Source organism: Oncorhynchus masou, chromosome 31, assembly GCF_036934945.1.
Source record: "Oncorhynchus masou masou isolate Uvic2021 chromosome 31, UVic_Omas_1.1, whole genome shotgun sequence".
Classification (NCBI taxonomy): Eukaryota; Metazoa; Chordata; class Actinopteri; order Salmoniformes; family Salmonidae; genus Oncorhynchus; species Oncorhynchus masou.
Genome location: NC_088242.1, coordinates 80,846,817 through 80,859,717, shown reverse-complemented (window position 1 = coordinate 80,859,717; position 12,901 = coordinate 80,846,817). Strand labels below are relative to the sequence as shown.

Genomic DNA, 12,901 nt, shown 5'->3' with positions numbered 1-12,901 from the left:
ATATCAGTGACCAGATAAAAGGATTGGCATTTATTGGACAAATGACTCATTACAATTATAAATACACTGTGAATTTCTCATAAGAATTCTTCATAAATACAAGTACTTGTAATTAACTAAGTGTGCATGCCTACCATGTTGTAGTGTATGTAGTAAAGGAGAGAAGAGGAGCTGCAGAGTACTCTATAGAGTGCTCTATATTCTCCTCATTTCTTATTTTTGGGATTACATAATGCCATTGCAAAAATGTTGTCTATCGCTCACCATCGCTCTTCATGTTCCATTTCTCCATGTGTATCTCACCCCACTTCTCCCCATCTCACACTCACTCAATCACCCAAGCCCACACACACACAGATGCACACACACTCACACCATCTGTTCCTCCTGCACTCTGTGTCCTGCGGCCTGTGAAATGCATTGGCCCTATCTGGCTCCAGCTCCAGAGAGAGAGAGAGAGATGGGAGGTCTACTCTGCTCTCTTTTCCCGCTATGTTCCCTGAAGCTCTGGGCTTTAAGTGTAAAACTCTGATCTGAATAGACTGCCCTCATTTATTTTTACCTTTATTTAACTCGGCAAGTGATTTAACAACAAATTCTTATTTACAATGAAAGCCTACCCCGGCCAAACCCAGACGACCCTAAGACAATTGTGCGCTGCTCTATGGGACTCCCAATCACAGCCAGATGTGAAACAGCCTGGATTCGAACCAGGGACTGTAGTGATGCCTCTTTCAATGAGATGCAGTGCCTTAGAATAATGCGCCATAATGGTGCTGAATCTGAGGGTGGGAACCAGACAAGCAGCTAGGCTTGACATGACTTTCAAAGGAAAGACAAGCTGAGTGCCGATTGAAGAATTGAATTGAATCCTAGCAATTATGAAAGATCAACGCAACTATAGTGCTGTAAATGCAATTAAGATACTTGCTTTTGTGTAGGAAGGAAACAGCTGAGTGGCTTCAAACTCTGACATTTAGTTTTAGTCTAAAAGTAAATGGTGGAATCCTCCAGGTAATTCATAGGGTAATTCAATAGATTAAGGCTTGAAAGATGTGCAAGGACAGAGTAGCCACATTATCAGATACCTATTCTTCCGTATAGAGGAAACATAATAGCACTCAAGACATGTTCTCTTTCCTGGCCTAAGTGAAGACTGCAACATTCAATATTTATAGAGAGCAGCACATGGAATAGAGTCAGGGATCATGAATCCCTTCATATCCTGTTTATGCTCTGTGTGTGTGTGTGTGTGTGTGTGTGTGTGTGTGTGTGTGTGTGTGTGTGTGTGTGTGTGTGTGTGTGTGTGTGTGTGTGTGTGTGTGTGTGTGTGTGTGTGTCAGTGTTTAGCATATCACATGGTTTTCTTTGCCACTAACCATTACCCTAACATGACAAAATACTTTTCAGTTGTCTTTGTAGGGCTGTATTCCACCTTAAGGCTCACCAGAAGGGGACTGGCCACCCTTCAGAGCATGGTTCCTCTCTAGGTTTCTTCCTAGGTTCCTGGCTTTCATGGGAGATTTTCCTAGCCTTCGTAGCTCTACATCTGCATTGCTTGCTCTCTGGGTTCTGTATAAGCACTTTGTGACATCTGCTGATGTAAAAAGGGTTTTATAAATACATTAAATTGACTGACTTACCAAAGAGCTTGCGGTGGAATATGAACTTCCCGGCAAACATTCCGGTGACAATGGCCATCAGCCACGAGATGACTTTGAGGATGCTCCATCCTCCACCAGGGTACTTGTTCACTATGAAGGAGAAGCAGTTTCCCACCACGATCATGTGAGCCTCTGTCTGGCTGTGGGAGACAGGGTCCTCAGCAAAGATAAGGAAGTTGCAGAAAGTGACGAGGTAGGCCACAAACAGACGAGACCAGGGGTGCTGGAAATAGTACCGCAAACAGGGATCTATATCCATTTTGAAGGACCCCAAGCCACAGTCCACCTGAAGAGGGAGAGAATATTGTTGCCTGAGTGAAATCTGCAACAGATTACAGTGGAAATATTACAGAGTTCATGAGATTACAGAGGAAAAACTAGAGACGCCCTTCCAGACTGAGATTATTCTAAATTCAGACGACTCAGATTATTCTGTAGCGTGATCACCACACTAAGAGTAGCAGGACAGACAAGTGGTCTATCATCCAGACTGAGATTATCTGAAAAACGTCTATCAGTCAGGTCAACAGTATAGTTTAAGAGCATCATTATGGTCATCTACTCCTCAAATGGTGTCAGATTTGTATTTATTTTACATTTCTCTTCCTTTTAATCTAGTATTTCGCCAGGGATGACCTTTGACGTCAGAGGTTTTCCTAAAACCATTCACTCAATCAATAAAATTATCTAAAGATACACTGTCACACAAGGCAGTCTCTTGGAGCTGCCTCACATTCAATGCCTAGCTGTTTGTCTTGTTCCCACCCTCAGATTTAGCTCCATCATGCTGATATTTTCCACTGCCAGGCAGTGCTTGGGTCAGTTCTCAACAGGACAGTGAGCCCACTGTATTTTCAAATCTGTGGACAATTATTCACTCCAGGACTCCACCTCGTCACTCACTCACTGCCGTGCACATTCTTGGCGGTCTCAAATATTTTCTCCTCCGACCCTGTTTCCTAAAATATCCATACTGGGAATTTGTATGATGATGTAAAGCCCCAGATATAGAGCAGTGTCAAACTGGGCTATGTAGATATTACATTTCACCAGCATCATGTTTGTCTTGGTATAATGTGCCACCTTAGGTGTTGTTGATGTTATGACTCAGGGGAGGTTTATGACAAATAAGTTAACATATGGATTTTGTTAAGATGGTCATACCAAGGAAGTTTTAGCTACTTGATTTAGAATTTTAGGACCCCTTTAGTTATAAAATATATATTAAAACATTTTATGATGAAACATTGAATTTGGCCTTACTGCTATCAGCCCATGGCCCATTGAATAACACATTCAGACATGGAAAAACAGATAGTTTGTTTTAAAGTGTCTGTTCTACACTACATGGCCAAAAGTAGGTGGACACCCATTCAAATGGCGGCAGGGTAGCCTAGTGGTTAGAGCGTTGGACTAGTAACCGAAAGGTTGTGAGTTCAAACCCCTGAGCTGACAAGGTACAAATCTGTCGTTCTGCCCTTGAACAGGCAGTTAACCCACTATTCCCAGGCCGTCATTGAAAATAAGAATTTGTTCTTAACTGACTTGCCTGGTTAAATAAAGGTAAAATAAATAAAAAAATGAGTGGATTTAGCTATTTCAGCCACACCCGTTGCTGACAGATGTATAAAATCGAGCACGCAGCCATGCAATGTCCATAGACAAACAATGGCAGTAGAATGGCCGTACTGAAGAGCTCAGTGACTTTTAACGTGGCACCGTCATAGGATGCCACCTTTCCAACAAGTCAGTTTGTAAAATGTCTGGAGCAACAACGGCTCAGCCGCGAAGTGGTAGGCAACACAAGCTCACAGAATGGGACTGCCGAGTGCTGATACACATAGTGCATAAAAATCGTCGGTCCTCAGTTGCAACACTCACTACCGAGTTCCAAATACTGTAGCCTCTGGAAGCAGCGTCAGCACAAGAACTGTTCGTCGGGAGCTTCATTAAATGAGTTTCTATGGCCGAGCAGCTGCACACAAGTCTAAGATCACCATGCGCAATGCCAAGCGTCGGCTGGAGTGGTGTAAACGTCGCTGCCATTGGACTGGAGCAGTGGAAGCACGTTCTCTGGAGTGATGAATCATGCTTCACCATCTGGCGGTCCAACTGACAAATCTGGGTTTGGAGGATGCCAGGAGAACCCAAGCTGTCTGAATGCATAGTGTTAACTGTAAAGTTTGGTGGAGGAGGAATAATGGTCTGGGGCTGTTTTTCATGGTTCGGGTTAGGCCCCTTTGTTCCAATGAAGGGAAATCTTAACACTACAGCATACAATGACATTCTAGAACACCTTTGGGTTTAATTGAAACGCCGACTGTGAGCCGACTAATCACCCAACATCAGTGCCCGAACTCACTAATGCTCTTGTGGCTGAATGGAAGTAAGTCCTCACAGCAATGTTCCAACAGCTAGTGGAATGCCTTCCCAGAAGAGTGGAGGATATTATAGCGGCAAAGGGGGGACCAACTCCATATTAATGCCCATGATATTGGAATGAGATGTTTGACAAGCATTTGTCCACATTTATATATATTTTTCACCTTTATTTAATCAGGTAGGCCAGTTGAGAACAAGTTCTCATTTTCAACTGCAACCTGGCCAAGATAAAGCAAAGTAGTGCGACATAAACAACAACACAGAGTTACACATGGGATAAACAAGCGTACAATAGATAAATCTGTATACAGTGTGTACAAATGAAGTAAGGAGGTAAGGCAATAAATATGCCAATAGTGGAGAAGTAATTACAATTTAGCAATTTACACTGGAGTGATATATGTGCAGATGAGGATGTGCAAATAGAAATATTGGTGTGCAAAAGAGCAGAAAAAACATACTTTTGGTCATGTAGTGTATATCTGAGCGATATAAGAAAGATCAGGAAATTATTTACCCGTATTTAACCCCTTTTTTTGGCACAAAACTACTTCCATATACACTGAGCATACAAAACATTAAGAACACCGGCTCTTTCCATGATATAGGTAGATTGACCAGGTGAAAGCTATGATCCCTTATTGATGTCACTTGTTAAATCCACTCCAGTCAGTAGGGATTGAGTATTATCTGAGGTGGGCTAAATGGGCCCTGTCATTAGACACAGCACCGCTGTTGTGCCGATGGGGAGATGCATCTGTGTATCCAGTTCATCAAGTTAATAGAGTCGATGTCTGCGCCCACGCGGAAACTGAATTAGCATAATTAAGTTAGCATAGCATTATATACATAATACTCTATCCATATGCTTTATCAGTCTCGAATGGAATTATCTGATTACAAAATTGAAACCTACCTTAGTGCACAATGGTGTGTGCACGGCATCTACATATTGATTTAATATGAAAGCATCCCCTGTATTTTGATATGGATAGGCCTACATACACAGACACACACTCCACGCACTTACCTGTTCCACGCTTCTTTGCGTTTCCCTCTCAAAAAGTACTGTCAAAACGAGAAGCCCCGCTCCCGCACGGCTCTCTCTCCTGCCTATCATGCCCGGCGAGCCGACAGCGGCGCTCTAATCATCGTAACGACGAGAGCTGAATCGGTTGAGGCTGGATTATCCATGCTATCTGTTGTTGCTAAAAACAGATGCACCCCCAAATCCTCTGCCATTGTGTTGTCTGTCCATGCAGCGGCGTGGCAGGGCAGCGAGGCGCTGCTTTGCACCGCCGAAGCGGCTCGCAGTTTTCTATGTGTGATGATGATGATGATGATGATGATGATGGAGAGTCGCGCAATGGCTGGATGCTTCTATCCCCATGACTGGCGCATACCATCAGTGCATTGCAATGTAACTGTAATATAACAAACACATTGAGTTTCCCACTGATGGCAGGGTGATGTTCATAGAGCATACAAATATTTATTTTTATATCCAGAGGGGAATGCATATACCCCTTTCTGTGTTTGCAAACATTGTCGCACGAGGGCGAAGGAAGCACGCTGGTGGCAGAACACCGAGGAGTTCTTATAGAACGCCAGCAAATTTAGGGTGATTTACATACTAAATGCATCACTGCGTAGGGTTCTGAGTTAAATAATGTTATGGTTATAAAAAACGAAGGAATTATATTCCTCGTCTCAATACAACATACACTACATTACCAAAATATGGACATCTGGTCCTCAAACATCTCATATTCCAAAATCATGGGCATTAATATGGAGTTGGTCCAACCTTTGCTACTATAACAGTCTCCACAGTGCTGCAGGGACTTACTTCCATTCAGCCACAAGAGCATTAGTGAGGTCTGGCACTAATGTTGGGCGATTAGGGCTGGCTTGCAGTCATTGTTCCAATTCTTCCCAAAGGTGTTGGGGATGAAGGCCTTCCCCAAAATGTTGCAACAAAGTTGGAAGCACATAATCGTCTAGAATGTCATTGTATTCTGTATCGTTAAGATTTCCCATCTCTGGAACTAAGCGGCCTGGACCATGAAAAACAGCCACAGACCATTATTCCTGGTCCACCAAACTATAAAGTTGGCACTATGCATTCCGGCAGGTAGCGTTCTCCTGGCATCTGCCAAACCCATATTTGTCTGTCGGACTGCCAGATGGTGAAGCATGATTCATCACTCCAGAGAACAAGTTTCCACTGTTCCAGAGTCCAATGGCAGCAAGCTTTACACCATCCAGCTGACGCTGGCTGCTCGGCCATGGAAAGCCATTTCATGAAGCTCGCAACAAACGTGCTGACATTGCATCCAGAGGCAATTTGGAACTCGGTAGTGAGTGTCACAACCAAAGACGGGCGATTTTACAAGATACGTGCTTCAGCACTTGGGGGTCCCTTTCTGTGAGATTGTGTGGCCTACCACTTCACGGCTGAGCCATTGTTGCTCCTAGATGTTTCCACTTCACAAAAACAGCACTTATAGTTGACTGGGGCAGCTCTAGCAGGGGCAGAAATTTGATGAACTGACTTGTTGGAAAGGTTGCACCCTATGATGGTGCCATGTTGAAAGTCACTGAGCTCTTCAGTAAGGCCATTCTACTGCCAATGTTTGTCTATGGAGATTGCATGTATTTTATAGCCAAATCCACTCCTTTGAAGGGGTGTCCACATACTTTTGTATATATAGGGTAATGTGTAATGGGATGTAATTGTAAATCAAAATGACTGTAAATGGTTTTCTTACTACTCTCACCTTTTTAGAATATTGACATTTTGACAGTGTCCCAGTACTACTGTCAAACTGGGACAACCTATTACTGTCAAACTGGGACACTCCTCTAGGCCATTTTAATGCAGAACAAAATATTTTGAGGGATTATGAAATACATTTTCTAAATAGGATCAAATGCTAAATGTCATTCTTCTCTAATCTGCTGTCAGCTAGCTTGCTCGCAAAAGCTATAGTAGCATAGCTGCATTTTACTTAGAAAGATATTACCTCACTAACAATAAAAATCCTAGCTGACAATATTCATAACCATACAGGTATATGATGACTAAAAAAGTTTATTTTGCTGTATTTGACCATCGTGAAAATATGAATTGTCATTTTTGAGGGATGAGGTCTTTCTGGTTTCATTCAACAACAAAAAATGTCCTCTACAGTGTAGTGTTGAGAATGTTGAGCTGATAGGCCTAGATGAAGCCCATTTTATTTTATTTATAGGATATATAATTACACATAGGCTACATCATAATTAGAATCAAGTATAATACTAATAATAACAATGATAATAATAATAGTACATTATAATTCTTAATGTTCCACAAACAATTTACACACAAAAACTGCCGCAGACAGATAGGGCAGCCATGCCTCTAGCTCCGAAGCAACTTTGCAGTATTTTGTTTTTTTTAATGTATTATTTCTTACATTATTAGCCCAGAATTTTTGTTGTTATTACATACAGCCGGGAAGAACGTTTGGATATCAGAGCGACGGTAACTCACCAGCATTACAACCAGGAATACAACTTTCCCGAATCGGATCCTGTTCGTAACCCTGAGGGCAATTGAACTGATTCCAGAAGCTGATCTAAAACACAGCCGGTGATGAAGTATTCAGAGTGGACTTGTAGTCCTACTCAGAAGGCGTGCACACCACCATCCGCTTCCGAGTATATTACTCGCTAATGTTCAGTCTCTGGATAATAAAGTTGACGAGCTCAAGCCAATGATTTCCTTCCAGAGAGACATCAAGGATTGTAACATACTTTGTTTCCCGGAAACATGGTTCTCTCGGGATATACTGTCTGAGTCCGTAGAGCCAGTTGGGTTCTCAGTTCATCACGCAGACAGGAATAGATATCTCTCCAGGAAGAAGGTGGGGGTGTATGTTTCATGATTAACTACTTAGGGTGTGATTGTGATAACATACAGGAACTCAAGTCCTTGTTTACCCAACCTCACAATCAAATTCCGACCGTATTAACTCCCAAGAGAATTCTCTTCGGTTATGGTCACATATTCACCCTCAAGCCGATACCACAACAGCCTTCAAAGAACTTCACTGGACATTATGCAAACTGGAAACCACATATCCTGAAGCCGCATTTATTGTAGCTGGGGATTTTAACAAAGTAAATTTGAGAAAAATGCTACCGAAGTTCTATCAACACATTGACTGTAGTACTCGTGCTGCTAAAACACTTGACCACTGCTACTCCAACTTCTGGGATACCGAACAGGCCCTCCCCTGCCCTCCCTTCGGCAAATCTGGTCATGACTCCATTTTCCTCCTCCCTTTCTATAGGCAGAAACTCAAACAGGAAGTACCAGTGCTAAGGAATATTCAACGCTGGTCTGACCAATCGGAGTCCACGCTTCAATATTGTTTGATCATGCGGACTGGGATATGTTCAGGGAAGCTATAAATAACATTGACGAATACACTGATACGGTGACCAAGTTTATCAGGAAGTGTATAGTCACTGAACGTACCCACGGTGACTATTAAAACCTACCCTAACTAAAACTGTGGATAGATGGCAGCATTTGCGCAAAACTGAACGTGCAAACCACTGCATTTAAGGTGACTGGGAATATGCCGAATACGAATAGTGCAGTTATTCCCTCCGTGAGGCAATCAAATTGGCAAAACGTCAGTATAGAGACAAAGTGGAGTCCGTATTTCGACATGGCATACTACCAAGGACTGTGGGCTCTCCTCTCCTCTCCGTGTCTGACGTAAGTAAGACATTTACGTGTGTTAACTCTCGCAAGGCTGCCGGCCCAGACGGTATCCCTAGCCGCATTCTCAGAGCATGCACAGAACAGCTGGCTGGAGTGTTTACGGACATATTCAATCTCTCCTTATCCCAATCTGCTGTCTCCACATGCTTCAAGATGTCCACTATTGTTTCAGTAGTGGACCAAAAACAAAAGAAACTGAACTAAATGACTATCGCCCCGTAACACTCGCTTATGTCATCATGAAGTGCTTTGAGAGACGAGTCAAGGTTATATCACCTCCACCCTACCTTGACACCCTAGACCCACTTCAATTTGCTTACTGCCCCAATAGATCCACAGACGATACAATCGCCATTGCCATCGCTCTACACACTGCCCTATCCCATCTGGACAAGAGGGATGCCTATGTACTGTAAGAATGGTGTTCATTGACACTAGCTCAGCATTCAACACCATAGTACACTCCAAGCTCATCATTAAGTTCGTGGCCCTGGGTCTGAACCCCGCCCTGTGCAACTGGGTCCTGGACATCCTGATGGGCCACCCTCAGGTGGTGAAGGTAGGAAACCACACCTCCACTTCGCTGATCATCAACACTAAGACCCCACAAGGGTGCGTTCTCAGCCCCCTCCTGTAGTCTCTGTTCACCCATGACTGCGTGGCCTCGCACACCTTCAACTCAATCATCAAGTTTGCAAATGACACAACAGTAGTAGGCCTGATTACCAACAATGATGAGACAGCCTACAGGGAGGATGTGAGGGTCCTGGGAGTGTGGTGCCAGGAAAATAACCTCTCACTCAATGTCACCAAAACAAAGGAGCTGATCGTGGACTTCAGGTAACAGCAGAGGGAGCACCCCCCTATCCACTTTGACGGAACTGCAGTGGAGAAGGTGGAAAGTTCTTCGGCGTACACATCACTGACAAACTGAAATGGTCAACCCACACAGACAGTGTGGTGAAGAAGGTGCAACAGAACATCTTCAACCTCAGGAGGCTGAAGAAATTTGGCTTGTCACCTAAAACCCTTACAATCTTTTACAGATGCACAATTGAGACCATCCTGTTGGGCTGACCGCCTGGTACGGAAACTCCACTGCACGCAACCGCAGGGCTCACCAGAGGGTGGTGCGGTCTGCCCAACGCATCACCGGGGGAAAACCACCTGCACTCCTGGACACCTACAGCACCCAATGTCACAGGAATGCCAAAAATATCATTTAGGACAACAACCACCTGAGCCACTTCCTGTTCACCCCGTTAGAAGGTGCATCAAAGCTGGGACTGAGAGACTGAAAAACAGCTTCTATATCAAGGCCATCAGACTGTTAAATAGCCACCAGTAGCACCTTAGAGGTTGCTGCCATATATACATAGACTTGAAATCACTGGCCACTTTAATAACGGAATACTAGTCACTTTAATAGTGTTTACATATTTTGCATTACTCATCTCATATGTATACTGTTTTATATTATATTCTACTGTATCTTAGTCTATGCCGCTCTGACATTACTCGTCCAAATATTTATATATTCTTAATTCCATTTCTTTTACTTTAGGTTTGTGTGTATTGTTTGTAATGTTGTGAAATTGTTAGATATCACTTGTTCGATATTACTGCACTGTTGGCTCTAGAAACACAAGCATTTCGCTACACCCGCACTAACATCTGCTATTCACGTGTATGAGACCAACACAATTTGATTAGATTTGATTTAAAGAATGTTTTAATACATTTCATGTGTATTTATAATTCAAGTTTATCATTAAAATATTAAAATTACTAATATACTCTCTGATTTATCCTTCTTTACAATAAAGAATTAAGTGTACCTCTTTGCCATCCAAGGTATCCCAATTTGCCAGTATCAACTGAAAAAAATGTGGTCTCAGGACAATGAGACCACAACAATGATGACACAACAGTGGTAGGCCTGATCACTGACAATAATGAGACAGCCTATAGGGAGGAGGTCAGAGACCTGACCATGTGGTGCAAGGACAACAACCTTTCCCTCAATCAACGTGATCAAGACAAAGGAGATGATTGTGGACGACAGAAAAAGAGGACCGAGCACGCCCCCATTCTCATCGACGTGGCTGTAGTGGAGCAGGTTGAGAGCTGCAAGTTCCTTGGCGTCCACCCACATCAACAACAGACTAACATGGTCCAAGCACACCAAGACAGTCATGAAGAGGGCACGAGAAAACCTATTCCCCCTCAGGAGACTGAAAAGATTTGGCATAGGTCCTCAGATCCTCAAAAGGTTCTACAACTGCACCATTAAGAGCATCCTGAAGGGTTGCATCACTGCCTGGTATGGCAACTGCTCGGCATCCGTCTGCAAGGCACAACAGAGGGTAGTGTGAACGGCCCAGTACATCACTGGGGCCAAGCTTCCTGCCATCCAGGACCTCTATACCAGGCGGTGTCAGAGGAAGGCCCTAAAAATCGTCAAAGACTCCAGCCACCCTAGTCATAGACTCTCTGCTACCATACGGCAAGAGGTACCGGAGCGCCAAGTATTAGTCCAAGAGGCTTCTAAACAGCTTCTACCCCCAAGCCATAAGACTACTGAACAGCTAATCAAATAGCTACCCAGACTATTTGCTACCCCACCCCCCATGCTGCTGCTACTCTCTGTTAGTATCTATGCATAGCCACTTTAACAACCCTACCTGCATGTACATAATTATCTCAATTACCTCGGCACCTGTGCCCCCGCACATTGACACACTGACTCTGTACAAATACCCCCTGTATATAGCTCCGCTATTGTTATTCACTGCTGCTCTTTAATGATTTGTTTTTCTTATCTCTTAACTTTTTCTTAATTTTTATTTTTTAGGTAGTTTCTTAAGACTGCATCATTGGTTAAAGGGTTGTAAGTAAGCATTTCACTGTAAGGTTGCATTCGACGCATGTGAAAAATACAATTTGATTTAATTTATCATTGCTAGACAGCCATTTTTAAGTCTTGCCATAGATTTTCAAGCCAATTTAAGTCAAAACTGTAATTAGACCACTCGGGAACATTCAATGTTATCTTGGTTAGCAACTCCAGTGTAGATTTGGCCTTGTGATTTAGGTTATTGTCCTGTTATTGCTGAAACGTGAATTTGTCTCCCTCTCTCTGTTGGAAAGCACACTGAACAAGGTTTTCCTAACAGATTTTTCCTGCTGTATTCCTTTTCTTTTTATCCCAAAATACTCCATAGTCCTTGCGATGTCAAGCATATGCATAACATGATGCAGCCACCACCATGTTTGAAAATATGAAGAGTGGTACTCGGTGATGTGTGGTGTCGGATTTGCTCCAAAGATAACGCTTTGTAGTCAGGACAAAAAGTACATTTCTTTGCCACATTTTTTTGCAGTGACATATTTTGTTGTTGTTTTGGCCCCGTACTCCAGCACTTTGGATTTGAAATGATACAATGAGGTTACTACAAAGTCCCCCCAGTTTATGGAACCAAATGTATTGGGACAAATTCACTTATTTGTGTATTAAAGTAGTCTAAGGTTTTGTGTTTGGTCCCATATTCCAAGCACACAATAATGACATGAAGCTTGTGACTACAAATTTGTTGGATACATTTGCTTTTTGTTTTGGTTGTTTTCGAATAATTTTGTGCCCAATAGAAATTAATGGTAAATAATCTATTGTGTCATGTGTCACTTTTATTGTAAATAAGAATATAATATGTTTCTAAACACGTATGCATTAATGTGGATGCTACCCTGATTATGGATAATTCTGAAAAAAAATCATGAATATTGATGATTGAGAAAGTTATAGAGGCATACATATCATATATAATTTGTATGTCTGTAATTCATTATTCACAATTCATTCAAGATTATCCATAATCATGTTATCATCCACATGAATGTAGAAGTGTGATGTGGGCTGGTGTGGCTGAAATGCCCGGGACGAATTTTTGTCTCAGTCTGCCCCTGGTAGCATTGCATCACAAACAATAGGCTACATTACTAAAGTTACAAATGTAACATTGCATTTCAGTCTAGACTGGAGTGGAAACAATGGAAACAAATGTGGCATCCCCTC

At 42.6% G+C, this 12,901-nt stretch overlaps 1 protein-coding gene across 1 annotated transcript in view; it reads right to left on the bottom strand.

Annotated features, from left to right (window-relative positions):
* LOC135525302 (transmembrane protein 117-like) overlaps positions 1–5,348 on the bottom strand; it is an 89,055-nt gene extending 83,707 nt beyond the window's left edge. Inside the window, exons 1-2 of the mRNA XM_064953010.1 lie at positions 5,077–5,348; positions 1,644–1,950 (exon numbers count right to left, since the gene is read on the bottom strand). Of these exons, the coding sequence (XP_064809082.1) occupies positions 1,644–1,950; positions 5,077–5,166 (397 nt within the window). The 5' untranslated portion in view covers positions 5,167–5,348. The remainder of the gene's footprint in view (positions 1–1,643; positions 1,951–5,076) is intronic.
* Positions 5,349–12,901: the final 7,553 nt, after the last annotated feature.